The 12,031-nt window shown below is 52.7% G+C and overlaps 1 protein-coding gene across 4 annotated transcripts in view; it reads right to left on the bottom strand.

Moving 5' to 3' along the window:
* Nucleotides 1-2,664: 2,664 nt before the first annotated feature.
* HDHD2 (haloacid dehalogenase like hydrolase domain containing 2) overlaps nucleotides 2,665-12,031 on the bottom strand; it is a 38,402-nt gene continuing 29,035 nt past the window's right edge. For 3 of the 4 annotated variants that reach the window (XM_062201626.1, XM_062201625.1, XM_062201627.1), the window contains 2 exons: nucleotides 8,777-8,840; nucleotides 2,665-4,020 (listed from right to left, as the gene is read on the bottom strand). In XM_062201626.1, coding sequence (XP_062057610.1) covers nucleotides 3,917-4,020; nucleotides 8,777-8,840 — 168 coding nt within the window. In that variant the 3' untranslated portion in view covers nucleotides 2,665-3,916. The other variant, XM_062201628.1, reaches the window with a different exon arrangement.

Genomic DNA, 12,031 nt, shown 5'->3' on the forward strand with positions numbered 1-12,031 from the left:
GGGCACCAGAAGCCCTCCCCGCCAGACCCCACTCACCTCGGCCTCCTTCCTCTGCCTCCCGTGCCGTCTCCCACTGCGTGAGGTCGTGTGTGCTGCATCTGTGGACCTCCTCTCATGGAAGCTCCATGGTCGAGCTGCTGTGGAGCGAGTGGGATGTTCTTTCACGTGGCGCAGGCCAGAGGCGCTCTGGGCACTGTCGGCCTCACGAGGCTGCGCCTGCCTTCCGCAGCACGCGGCCCACTGCACAGCACTTCTCTGGGAGACTCACACAGCCCGTCTGAGCCTAGCAGAGCCCTCTGTAACGTCAGACACACTTCCGTGTGCTTCTGTTTCCCAACCGGAAGAGCCGCAGCTCAGCGGCCAGAGCCGCATTCTGTCGACTTTCTCATTGCTTTACGCAGTGCGAACACTTCAGACCTGATCGTCTGGGGCGCATCAGCCAGGCACGCACACAGGAAGCGTAGATGGGCAGGACGTGAAGACAAGCACCGAGAAGGAGGTCGTCGGGCTTGTTTTACGTGGAGAGACACAGCTGGTTTAGTGCTAAGTGACTCCCAGCACTGCGGGGCGGCGACACTGCTCCTTGAAGACAGCCGTGTGCTCTGGGATAGCAGGCCTGCGGCTGGGAGCGCTCCCATCAGCTAAGCCCCGGCGCACTTACTACTCCCCACGCGGCTGTTGTGACTTACGTTCAAGAAAGGTGATGATGCAAACACAGCCCTACACACACAACTACACCAGCAACTGCTCCTTCTGTTCGAGTGCCCCTGGGATCATTAGTGGGGTTATACAATTCTTTATCCTGGGTGTTCATCCTACACGAGCAGGCCACGACACACAATCGACACAGGTGTTTTTAATGTCCCTGTCCAACATGCTACTGTGGTTTTGCAGTGTGGGGTTAAAGGTGAATGACGGCTCTGTCATTCTGAGGGAATTGCTGATTCTGGGTGGTTAGGTGGTCCCAGCCCCACTTCCGTTCCTAGTGAGCATGATCAGCTCGGACAGGCCGGAACGCCAGGTGGGCAGAGCAGCGGCAAGTGTGTGGCTGACCGAGGTGTGGGCAGTGTGGGCCGATCCACCGCCCATCCTCCATCCTCCGTGGGCGTGGTGCTTTGTGCTCCTCCACACTATGCAGGTGCCCCACTCACAGCAAACGCTGGCTCTGACATCAGTAACGCAGCAGACTGACTTAAATGCTACGGCTGGAGAACAAAGCCCTTTTTAAAAAAGATTTATTTACTTGAAAGGCAGACTTAGAGAAGGTGGAACAGAGACAGATCTTCCTCTGCTGACTGGTTCACTCGCCAAATGACCGCAATCACTGGGACCGGGCCAGACAGAAGCCAGGAGCCAGGAGCTTCTTCCGGGTCCCCCGGGGCGCATACAGGGGCTCAGCACCTGGGCAAGCTTCCGCTGCTTTCCCAGGTGCATTAGCAGGGAGCTGAGTGGGAAGTGGAGCAGCCGGATCTGAACAGCACTCACCTGGGCCAGCACTGTGACACCGGCCCCAGGGAAGCCCTTTAGATACCTCGGTGACCAGTGTCCCCCATGAGGCCCAGGGCAGGCTCACCAGGTAACAGGTCCTGCAGCGTTTCCAGCGGTCTTGACCTGAAATAAGTCACTGGCAGCTCTGAGGGCAGGTCAGTACGCAGCATGGCAGCTTGTTTGTTAAATATCTCCAACTAAGATTTGCGTGGCCACGGGGACAAAGGAGAGACGTCAGGACCTCTTGGCTGAGAGTGCCTGCTCAGGCCTCGCCCACTCCCGGACCCTCCAGTGCTGGGCATTGTTTGCTTGGGTTTAAAGCTGTCTCCGGAGCATCAGAGCCTCTGTCCAGTGCCTACAGGGGCTTCCCTGTCGGCATCTTGAAGTCAGCTCTCCGAAAATTAAGTATTTTCTCTGCCCTCCCCACTGCTAGCCCCTCCAGCATTAAATTCCAGTGAAAGCTATCTGTGATGCAGCAGAAATAAAAAGAATGAGACAGTCCTCTGACGGGGCGGAGAGGCGTGTGAGGCTGGGCACAACCTAGCACCTGGCTCCCGCTGCAGGAGGACATCAAGGGGTGGCGCAGGCCTGAGTCATCTCAGTGCTCCCGAGAAGCATCTTACGAATTCTCCTCTATGGGAAAGGCTCGCAGGACAAAACTTTTCTTACGTGCATATTTCCCACCATCATCAGGGCTAGTGCGGCTCTCCGCATGCTGCAGCCGGCCAGCACTCCGTAATGCCCAGGGCCGAGAAACCACTGACGGAGCTGAACGCGGCCACGCACAGGCGCCCGGCACCTGCCAGTGCTCTCCGCCTGCCTGCCGGGCTTCCTGCCCCAGGCACCAAGGGCTCTGGTCCCGGAGCCTCGCTGTTGTGCAGTCTCGGGGAGACCAGCTCTACCCGCCCTGCGGAATGTGGGCGGCACTGTCGGCACGGGGTGGTGGGCACTGTCACTATCTCCAGTGTGCAGACATGGAAGGCAGAGGTGGCGGGCGAACGGACTCACCCCGGTCAGAGAGCCAGCTCAGAGCTGCCGGGCTCCAGGATCCCTGTCCTCAGCCACTTCACAGATCTTTCTGACTGGGGGGGTGGACTTCTCACATCGCCCTCTGCATTCCAGGGCGGTTAGCAACGACGTCGGGGCAGTTACCACAATGAGAGCGGGGTGCTCATGCTCACCGAACTACCATTTATTAGCTTTGCTCCCTTCTACGCGAGTCCACGCTGATCTCTAAACAAGCGTCAGAACCCAAAGCTCATTACCATCAGTGTGAGCTTCAATAAGGTGAGCGCTACAATGATGCACAATTACATTCTAATAATTCAGAGCCCAAGAGCCCCGTCAGCACCGCGAAGGCCAGGATTATCACAGTACGCAGATGCACTAGGAAGATCATTACTTACTTAGTGCCCTTCATTTGGCCCAGTTTACCATGAGAAGAAGAATCCACGCTGCAAGACGAGGTTTCATTTTACAGCTGTGGTAACCAAGTCCATAAAAGCACGAATCTGTCCCAATAGCTTCTAAAATATTTTTCCCCTAGTGTCAGAGGCAAAAATAATGAAATCTTGCAAATGTACAGTTAATAGGACCCTGGAGGACACTAACTTCAAAAATGCATGGTCTGTAAGACATTAAAGGCTTGATTTTAGTTTCTGCACTGTTCCTGTTAATAACAATGTCTAATTAAAACATCTGTAAAATACTGATAGTTTTAATTTTACATAAAATTTCCAAAACAACTGTTACACAGTATAATAGGTATCTGCAATGAATAGGTTATTAATGGAAATATTAAATTAAAATCAGGCTCTAAATTTAAATTAGTCATCTCTGGCTAATGAAGAGAAAAAGAAGTCACTCGTGCTGGGGATACAGTAGAAAATCTAGTTTTCAACATCTGTGAAAAGCAGAGTCGCTGGGTCACGTGGGCTACAGACAATTCATCTTGCTGTGCCTGCCCTGTCCTCCGGTTGGCCCTGCTGACGGATTTCACAGTGGAATTCAATATCCAAACTACAGCACAATGCACCTTTCAACGCATCACTTCATAATTTACAAACCACCATTCAGCTTTATTCACAGGCAGCCCGTCCTGATCCACCAGCAAGGAGACAGCAGCCCACCAGCCCTCACAGTGGCTCCCCTCCCGGCCCTCCCATCCTGATGAATATTTTAAAAGGAATGGCACAAAATCTCAGCTTTCCCTTTCTTTGTGTCTTCTTTTACAAAATAAAACAAAAGAGATTAGCGAGGCTTAGTGGCTGGCTGCAATTCAATACCTTTCTTTCTAATTAATGCACAAGAAAAGAGGGGTAAGACCCGATCAGCTCTGAGATCAGCCCTGAGGGACCCTGGCGCTGACCGGTGAGGGACCCATCCAGACTGCGTCTCCAGTTGCTCCGGGTTCGGTTCCCACAGTGGCTCACAGCAGGTGCTGCAGGATGTGATCCACGGCCTGCGGGAAGCTCTCGCAAGTGAGGTAGGGATGAGGGCTGATTTTCTCCTCGTCTGCCGCTCGGTATTTCCCTGGAACGAGAGCAAAGCCAGTGAACAGAGGCCACAGCCAGATGCTCCGTCACTCACGCCCGTGAGCACGGGGCCCTCCCCGACTGCCCTTGCGATCTGGAGAGAGTCAGGGCTCCGCCTTGACTGGGGCGTCTGGCTCCAGTGCAGCACTTCTCTCCCAGGCCTTCTGCAGTGGGCAGGCACAGGGACTGGGTCACTCCCGTTGGTGAATCCTTCCCTCCCCTCACCCCCAGCCCTAGACAGGCACTGGGATTCGATCAGTGCTGACAGGAGCTCAGGATCCCAGAGGGCAGCAGCCTCATCAGCTCAGGGTAGTGACTGTCGCCGAGCAGGGACCTCGGCAGCCTGGCAAATGGTGGCGCCTGGGGTGAGGAGGGAAAGGTGACAGACGCTCACAGGCCTGAGGCCAGGTGGGACAACTGCCTAATTCTCCTCTCCCTGGCATTCTGGGCAGCCCGCTGGGCCTGGCACACAATCTCACACCACAACATCGTAGAGGGGCCATTCCACAGTGGATGTGGGTCCTGACTTCAGCACCGTTAATGGGTCCTTGCAGGGAGAATCCACGGTCTCTACTGTTGGCTACCTCTGTCAGGCACCGCACCCTCCCACCTCCCCAGCGCTAACCTAGAGTGGACCCGGCTCTTCTGAGGACCCTCATTCCACCAGAGCCTTCCTCTGACTATGCCCTTCACAGCTCAGGCCAGACCCCGCCCCCATTCAAACCACCTGCTCCGGGCCTGCATGTGGCGGCCCTTGGTCAGTGTGTCTGGCATCGGAGACGGTTCTCTGAGAGCAGGGGCTGCGCCTGTTACACGCCCCAGTGTACTCCTAGCATTCACTGAGCACCCCGTAAATTCTTCTGTGTGAGTGCGAGACGGAGAGGAGGGCGGGGAGGAGGGACGGCAGGACGCTGCCCCAGGGCTGCCTCTGACTCCACCCCTCCCCTGCCCTCTTGTCCCCTCAATCCAGCTGCCCCCACAACAAATCCACCATGTTCTACAGCCACCTCTTGGCGGCTTGGTTCTGGGCCGGCGCTGTAGCATAGTGGGCTAAGCCTCTGCCTGAGCGCCGGAATCCCATATCCCACTGAGTCCTGCTCTCCGATCTGTCTCTGCTACGGGCTGGAAAACAGTGAAACATAGCCTAAATGCTTGGGCCCCTGCACCTGCATGGGAGAGACTCCTGGCTTCAGATCAGCTCAGCTCTGGCCATTGCTGCCATCTGGGGGGTGAACTGATGGATGGAAGACCGACCTCTCTGTCTGTAACTCTGCCTCTCAAATAAATAAAATCTTTAAAAAAAAGGGGGGGGGGGCTTGGCCCTGCTGACACAAAGCCTGAGACCCGCCTTTCACACATCCGTGCACCCAGTGGTAAACAGGCTTCCCGCTTCCAGCTTCCCTCACTGACCCTGAGTTCGCTCAAGAAACCAGCGGCAAAGCTACAGCGTGATGGACCCGGACCTCACTCAGCCTGGCCTCCTCAAGGCACCGTCCGCAGTACGGGCCCCACAGCAGACTGTACCGCCAGCTTCTTCTAAGCAGAAATCTCACTCAGTGTAAACTCCTCAAGGGGTCTCTACCTGCTTTCTTTTCATTTTATTATTTATTTATTTATTTATTTATGTTTTGACAGGCAGAGTTAGACAGTGAAAGAGAGAGAGAGAGAGAGAGAGAGAGAGAGAGGTCTTCTTTCCATTGGTTCACCCCAAAAATGGCTGCTACAGCTGGCACGCTGTGCCGATCCAAAGTCAGGAGCCAGGTGCTTCCTCCTGGTCTCCCATGCGGGTGCAGGGCCCAAGAACTTGGGCCATCCTCCACTGCACTCCTGGGCCACAGCAGAGAGCTGGACAGGAAAAGGAGCAACTAGGACAGAATCCGGCGCCCCGACCGGGACTAGAACCTGGGGTGCCGGCGCCACAGGCGGAGGATTAGCCTAGAGAGCCGCGGCGCGGGCCGCCTCTACTTGCTTTCATAGGTAAGTTAATGACAAATTACTGCTATAAAACCTATGTTCTAGGCTCAGTGGTGGAAGGGGCAAAGAAGGATGTTTCTTAGCCAGGCAGCTAAGAGCTTCTAGAATGCTGCTGCCTCGTCTGGCTCCGCCAGTGAGGTTTCTGCAAAGCACACGCTGACACGCAGCTCAGGGAGGTGATCTAGTTCTGGCACCCAGCCCTGTGGCCGGCGCTCGGCAGGTGCTTGATGACGTTCACCGGGTGAAGGAAGCAGCCTGCGTCACTCACGCCTGCCTCCCGCCCGCACCAGCCTGTGCTCTCCAGAGCGCGTGAACGACGAGTGGAGGGAGAACACGGGGAGCTGGGCGGAGGCTGAGAGCAACCTCACTGCTTTCCAGACAATCGTTTCACACAAGTGAAAAAGCCTTATTAACCAATACTGAGTACACGCCTACCGGGCATCCGCCATGGGAGACCCATTGAACATAACATTGTGCGGGGCTGTCCACAGAGAGCTCATCACTGGCGTGAATGAAAACACGCAGCCATCTTCTGTGCCGCACTGGAAGTTTACCAGTGGGCCTGGCTGCTCTGCTTGCTTTCAGATAGCGGGCTCACTCGGGGTTTTTCTAACCAGCAATCAGTGAGACAAACAGGCCTGATTGCGTGAGCTGGACTTCCCTGCCTTCAGAGTCCACATCTGGTGTCGTCCGTGTACGGCTGCTGACTACACTCAGAATGACTCGATGCCTCCGTGACAGGCTGCCCACAGCACTGCCAGGCAGCAAAGACAGAATGGGACAGGCACCACGGCACGGCAGGCTAAGCTGCTGCCTGCAATGCCGACATCCCAAATGAGCACCGGTGCGAGTGCCAGATGCTCTACTTCTGATCCAGCTCCCTGATCATGTATCTGGAGAAGCAGCAAAGATGGCCCAGTGTTGGGCTCCTATCACCCATGTGGGAGACCTGGATGGAGTTCCTGGCTCCTGGCTTTGGCCTGGTCTAGTCCTGGCTGTTACAGCCATTTGAAGAGTGAACCAGCAGAAGGAAGATCGATCTCTCTCTCTCTCTCTCTAACTCTGTGTTTCTAATAAATAAATCAATCCTAAAAAAAATTGCAGAGCCAACAGACACTAGCCCAGGGCTAGAAAATAAAATTGAACACAAGACGGGGCAGAGTGCTGAGTGAGGCTGTTTCTCTTGACTTCATTTCATGCTGCCTCAGTTTCTGCTTACCTCCCAGGGCTGCAATGTTCCTGGGAAGGGGATGATCGTTTTGCTGGAGAGACGTGAAACCTGCACCGTGTGAGTTCTTGGGTAACTGGTGTCACTATCTGGAAGGCTTCCATGGTTCCCTAAAGACCCCGGGAAGGGGCACACAGACAGTTCCTTCACTCTTTGTTTGCACAGGGCCTTGCCGAATACTTACAACCCCAGCTCCATCTACATTCTCCTGTTTTCTATTTTTACACTGAAAACAGCTTTTATGAAGCCACATTTTTTTGAGTCAACATCACAGTCATTTTTTCTAAAACCTTTCCCTGTGGTAACTCTTCGGTGACTTTACTTTCTCCTTTTGAGAATAGCCTATTAAACAATTTCATCACCACCGTATGAAAATGAACTCTGAGACCGCTCTGGAAGCATTCACCTTCCGTGTCATTTATAACGGCCTGCTCACAGCTCTGCACAGATTTCTGATGCTGTGTGGTAGTAGCTCCACATTCAGCAGGTGCCATTCGCCGTCAGGAAGGCCTTTACATTACATCTGGCTCATTAGGTCCCCAATGCTGTCTGATCCCACCCAGAGCTCTTACATCTGCTCTTTCTTCTCCTTGAAGCGACTTCACCAGCCATAAGAGAAGCAGCAGGAACATCTAACCCAGTCATTCCTACAGAGCCCAAAGAGGGGCAGAACCTTGACCAGACTCTTGCATAGCTACTTGGCACCCAGGACGCTGAACCAGTCAGCCCACGGTAGTCCTAACACTGATGAGCTGAATCCTCCTCAGTAAGGTTTTTCCTTTTCTCTGAGTTTACTTGAGAGATCATAGAAAATTTTAAAAAAATTAAAAAAACTTTTATGGGGCAGGTACTATGGTGCAGTAGGTCGAGCTGCTGTCTGGGAACGCTGGTTCAAGCGCTGGCTGCTTGGCTTCTTACTAACGCACCTAGGAAGGCAGCAGAGGGTGGCTCAAGTACTTGGGTCACTGCCATCCACCTGAAGACCAAAATGGAGTTCTGGGCTCTGGCTTTGGCCTGATCCAGCCCTGGCTGTTATGGGAATTTGGGGAGTATAGCAAAGAATGGAAGATTCTCTCTCTCTCTCTCTCTGTCACTCTACCTTTCAAATAAATAAACCTAAGAAAAGGGGAGGGCGTTGTATTTTTTAAAATACCGTAGACATTAACACAAAGGATCAGATCATTTCGCTGGTGAGTTCCTAAAGAGATCAACTTCAGCGTCTGAGAGCTGGAACCCTGAGAGTTCATTACACACAGCACAGCACCTGACCTTCGGCTCTGTTCCTGGTGGAGACCGAGTATCCAGACCCTGCAGACACCACCAGTCAATGTGTGTGGACCTCCAGGGAACTACGAGACCCCTCTGCCATCCTGACCTTCCCAGGCCCGGCACAGCAAGGGCCCCCCCACTGTCTTCTTCCCAATTTTATTTTTGCTTTGTGCCAGAACGAGAATGAAAGTACCCAGGGTTCTGCTGTTTGCACAAAGACTGTTCTTTAAGCAACTGTGCATTCCGCCGCCCTGACTTAGAACAGGTTAGAGGAGACACTTACCGGTCTTCACCAGGATGCCCAGCATGCCGGCACGCTGGGCCCCACCAACGTCGTCCCTGCAGTCCTAGACAGCACAAAGAAGGCAGTCAGTCCAGCGTCTCCAGCTGGCTTGTCAACAGCCCCCACCAGCTGATGTAATAAATCAGACCAGGATGGCCAACCCTAACACCACGCTCTGCATCCCTCTCTTTGAAATGAGACAGAGCAGGAATCCTGGTGACCAGAGAGTTACAAGTCTCCACGCTTTGCCAAAGGGACCGCTCGCTCCTTCTAAGGAAGATCATGGAGAGGGGCTGGTGCTGTGGCGCAGCAGGCTAAGCCTCCGCCTGCAGCACCAGCAACCCACGTGGGTGCCAGTTAATGACTTGGCTGCTCCTTTTCCAATCCAGCTCTCTGCTTATGGCCTGGGAAAGCAGTGGGAGATGACCCAAGCACTTGGGCCCCTGCACCTATGTGGGACACTCGGAAGAAGCTCCTGGCTTTGGATCAGCCCAACTCTAGGCCTTGTGGCCATCTGGGGAGTGAGCCAGCAGATGGCAAACCTCCAAAAATGTAGATAGATAGATCATAGCAGGCAGCGTTTGACCCATCTGGCAACTTTCAGGTGCAGACACTGAATGAACCAGAGTCAGAAGACAGCTCTTCTGAAGCCTGCATACTATATTATCCGTACTTTCCACTCAGTGGCCTACAAAAGTAGAATCAAGTCAAATCAATGTAACTGGCACGTGCATTTGGCCTAGTGGTTAAGAGACCACTGGGATGCCAGCAACCCCCATTAGAGTGCTTGGGTTTGAGTCCTGGCTCCACTCCATTTTCTAGCTTCCTGCTAATGTGGCCCCTAGGAGAGCAGGTGGTGGCTCAGTAGTCAGGTCTCGGCCATCCTCATAAGAGACCTGGATGAGTTCCTTGCTTGAGGCTTTGGCCCCAAGGCAGGGACCACCAAAGGCATTTGGGGAGTGAACCAGCAGGTGGGAGCTCAGTCTGTCTTTCTCTCAAATAAAACAAATTTCTGAAAATCAGTGTACTTAAACAGACTCTGTGGCTGTGTGATGTCAGGATGACAGATCATTCTGAAAAAGCTGCTCCTCTTTCCAATTCTTCTGAAAACAAGGATAAACAGAGTTGGTTGTTTGTGATGATAAATGCAAGGTAATTAAAAACCTAAGAGCTGGATTCATTCAGACCAGGCCATTAGTACTGTTCACCATGGAATATTATTCAGCTGTAAAAAGAAATGAAATTCTACCATTTGTATGCAAATGCATGCAACTGGAAGGTATCATGTTGGGTGAAATAAGCCAGACACAGAAAGACAAATACTACGTGTTCTCCCTTATACGTGGGAGATGAAAAAGAAAAACAAAAAACAGAGAAACAACAAATGAAAGGCCTGTGTGTGTCAGTATTGCTACAGATACTGTTCTTTCAAACTTTGATTTATACTTTGGCAAGCCAATGGTTAAGCATGATATACTACTAGTATAGTTATAATGATCTCTGATTAACTGTTTTAAGATTTATTATTTTTTAAATTTATTTGAAAGAGTTACAGAGAAAGACAGAGAGGTCTTCCATCCATTGGTTTACTCCCCAAATAACTGCAAAGGCTGGAGTGGAGCCAATTTGAAGCCAGGAGCTTCTTCCAGGTCTCTCACGTGGGTACAGAGGCCCAGGGACTCCACTGCTTTCCCAGGCGTATTAGTAGGGAGCTGGATCGGAAGTGGAGCATCTGGGAGTCAAACCGGCACCCATACAGGAAGCCAGCACTACAGGCCAAGACTTTAACCTGCTTTGCCACAGCACAGGCCTCATTCTGTGATTATTTTATTTATTTATTTTTAAAGATTTATTTATTTTGCCTGAAAGTCAGAGTTACACAGAGAAAGAAGGAGAGGCAGAGAGAGAGAGAGAGGAGAGAGAGAGAGGTCTTCCATCTGCTGGTTCACTCCTCAATTGGCCGCAATGGCCAGAGCTGCATTGATCCAAAGCCAGGAGCCAGGAGCTTTTTCCAGGTATCCCCCGCGGGTGCAGGGGCCCAAGGGCTTGGGCCATCTTCTACTGCTTTCCCAGGCCATAGCAGAGAGCAGGATGGGAAGTGGAGCAGCCGGGACTCAAACCAGTGCCCACCTGAGATGCTGACTCTGCAGGTGGCGGCTTTACCCGCTACGCCACAGCACCAGCCCCGTGAGACCCGGAAGAAGCTCCTGGCTTCAGACAGGCGCAGCTCTGGCCATTGCGGCCAATTAGGGAGTGAACCAGTGGATGGAAGACCTCTCTCTCTCTCTCTGCCTCTCCTTCTCTCTCTGTGTAACTCCAACTTTCAAATAAATAAATAAATCTTTTTTTTTTTTTTTTTGACAGGCAGAGTGGACAGTGAGAGAGAGACAGAGAGAAAGGTCTTCCTTTTGCCGTTGGTTCACCCTCCCATGGGGTGCAGGGCCCAAGCACTTGGGCCATCCTCCACTGCACTCCCTGGCCACAGCAGAGAGCTGGCCTGGAAGAGGGGCAACCGGGACAGGATCAGTGCCCCGACCGGGACTAGAACCTGGTGTGCCGGCGCCGCAAGGTGGAGGATTAGCCTGTTGAGCCACGGCGCCGGCCAATAAATCTTTAAAAAAAATGCACTGGATATGAGTGAAACGGGCAGCTCTCATTACTGCTTATAGCCCTTGCCTATCTCTCCACTGCACTATGATCTTTACTTTTTTAAACATTCATTTATTTGAAAAGCAGAGTAGAGAGAGAGAGAGATAATATCTTCTATCTGCTGGTTCACGCCCCTAAATGGCTCCAACAGTCAGGACTGGGTCAGGCTGCAGTCAGGAGCTTAATCCATGTTTCCCACATGGGTGCAGTGGCCCAAGCACTTGGGCCATCCTCCGCTGCTTTCCCAGGTGCATTAGCAGAGAGCTGGACTGGGAGTGGAGCAGCTGGGACTCAAACCAGCCAGTGCCCACACAGGATGCCAGTGCTACAGGCATGGCTTAACCCACTGCATCACAGCCAGGCCCCATCAAGACTTTGATTATAATGTAAATTTAAATGTTACCTCAAAAATTAAGAAAGGAAGGAAGAGAGGGAGAAGGAGGGAGGGAAAGAGAGGACAGGTCCAAACAATTCTTAGAATTGTTTCTATTGAGCCGGCACCATGGCTCAATAGGCTAATCCTCTGCCTGCGGTGCTGGCACACCAGGTTCTAGTCCTGGTTGGGGCACCGGTTCTGTCCCGGTTGCTCCTCTTCCAGTCCAGCTC

This window comes from Lepus europaeus, chromosome 9, assembly GCF_033115175.1.
Source record: "Lepus europaeus isolate LE1 chromosome 9, mLepTim1.pri, whole genome shotgun sequence".
NCBI lineage: Eukaryota > Metazoa > Chordata > Mammalia > Lagomorpha > Leporidae > Lepus > Lepus europaeus.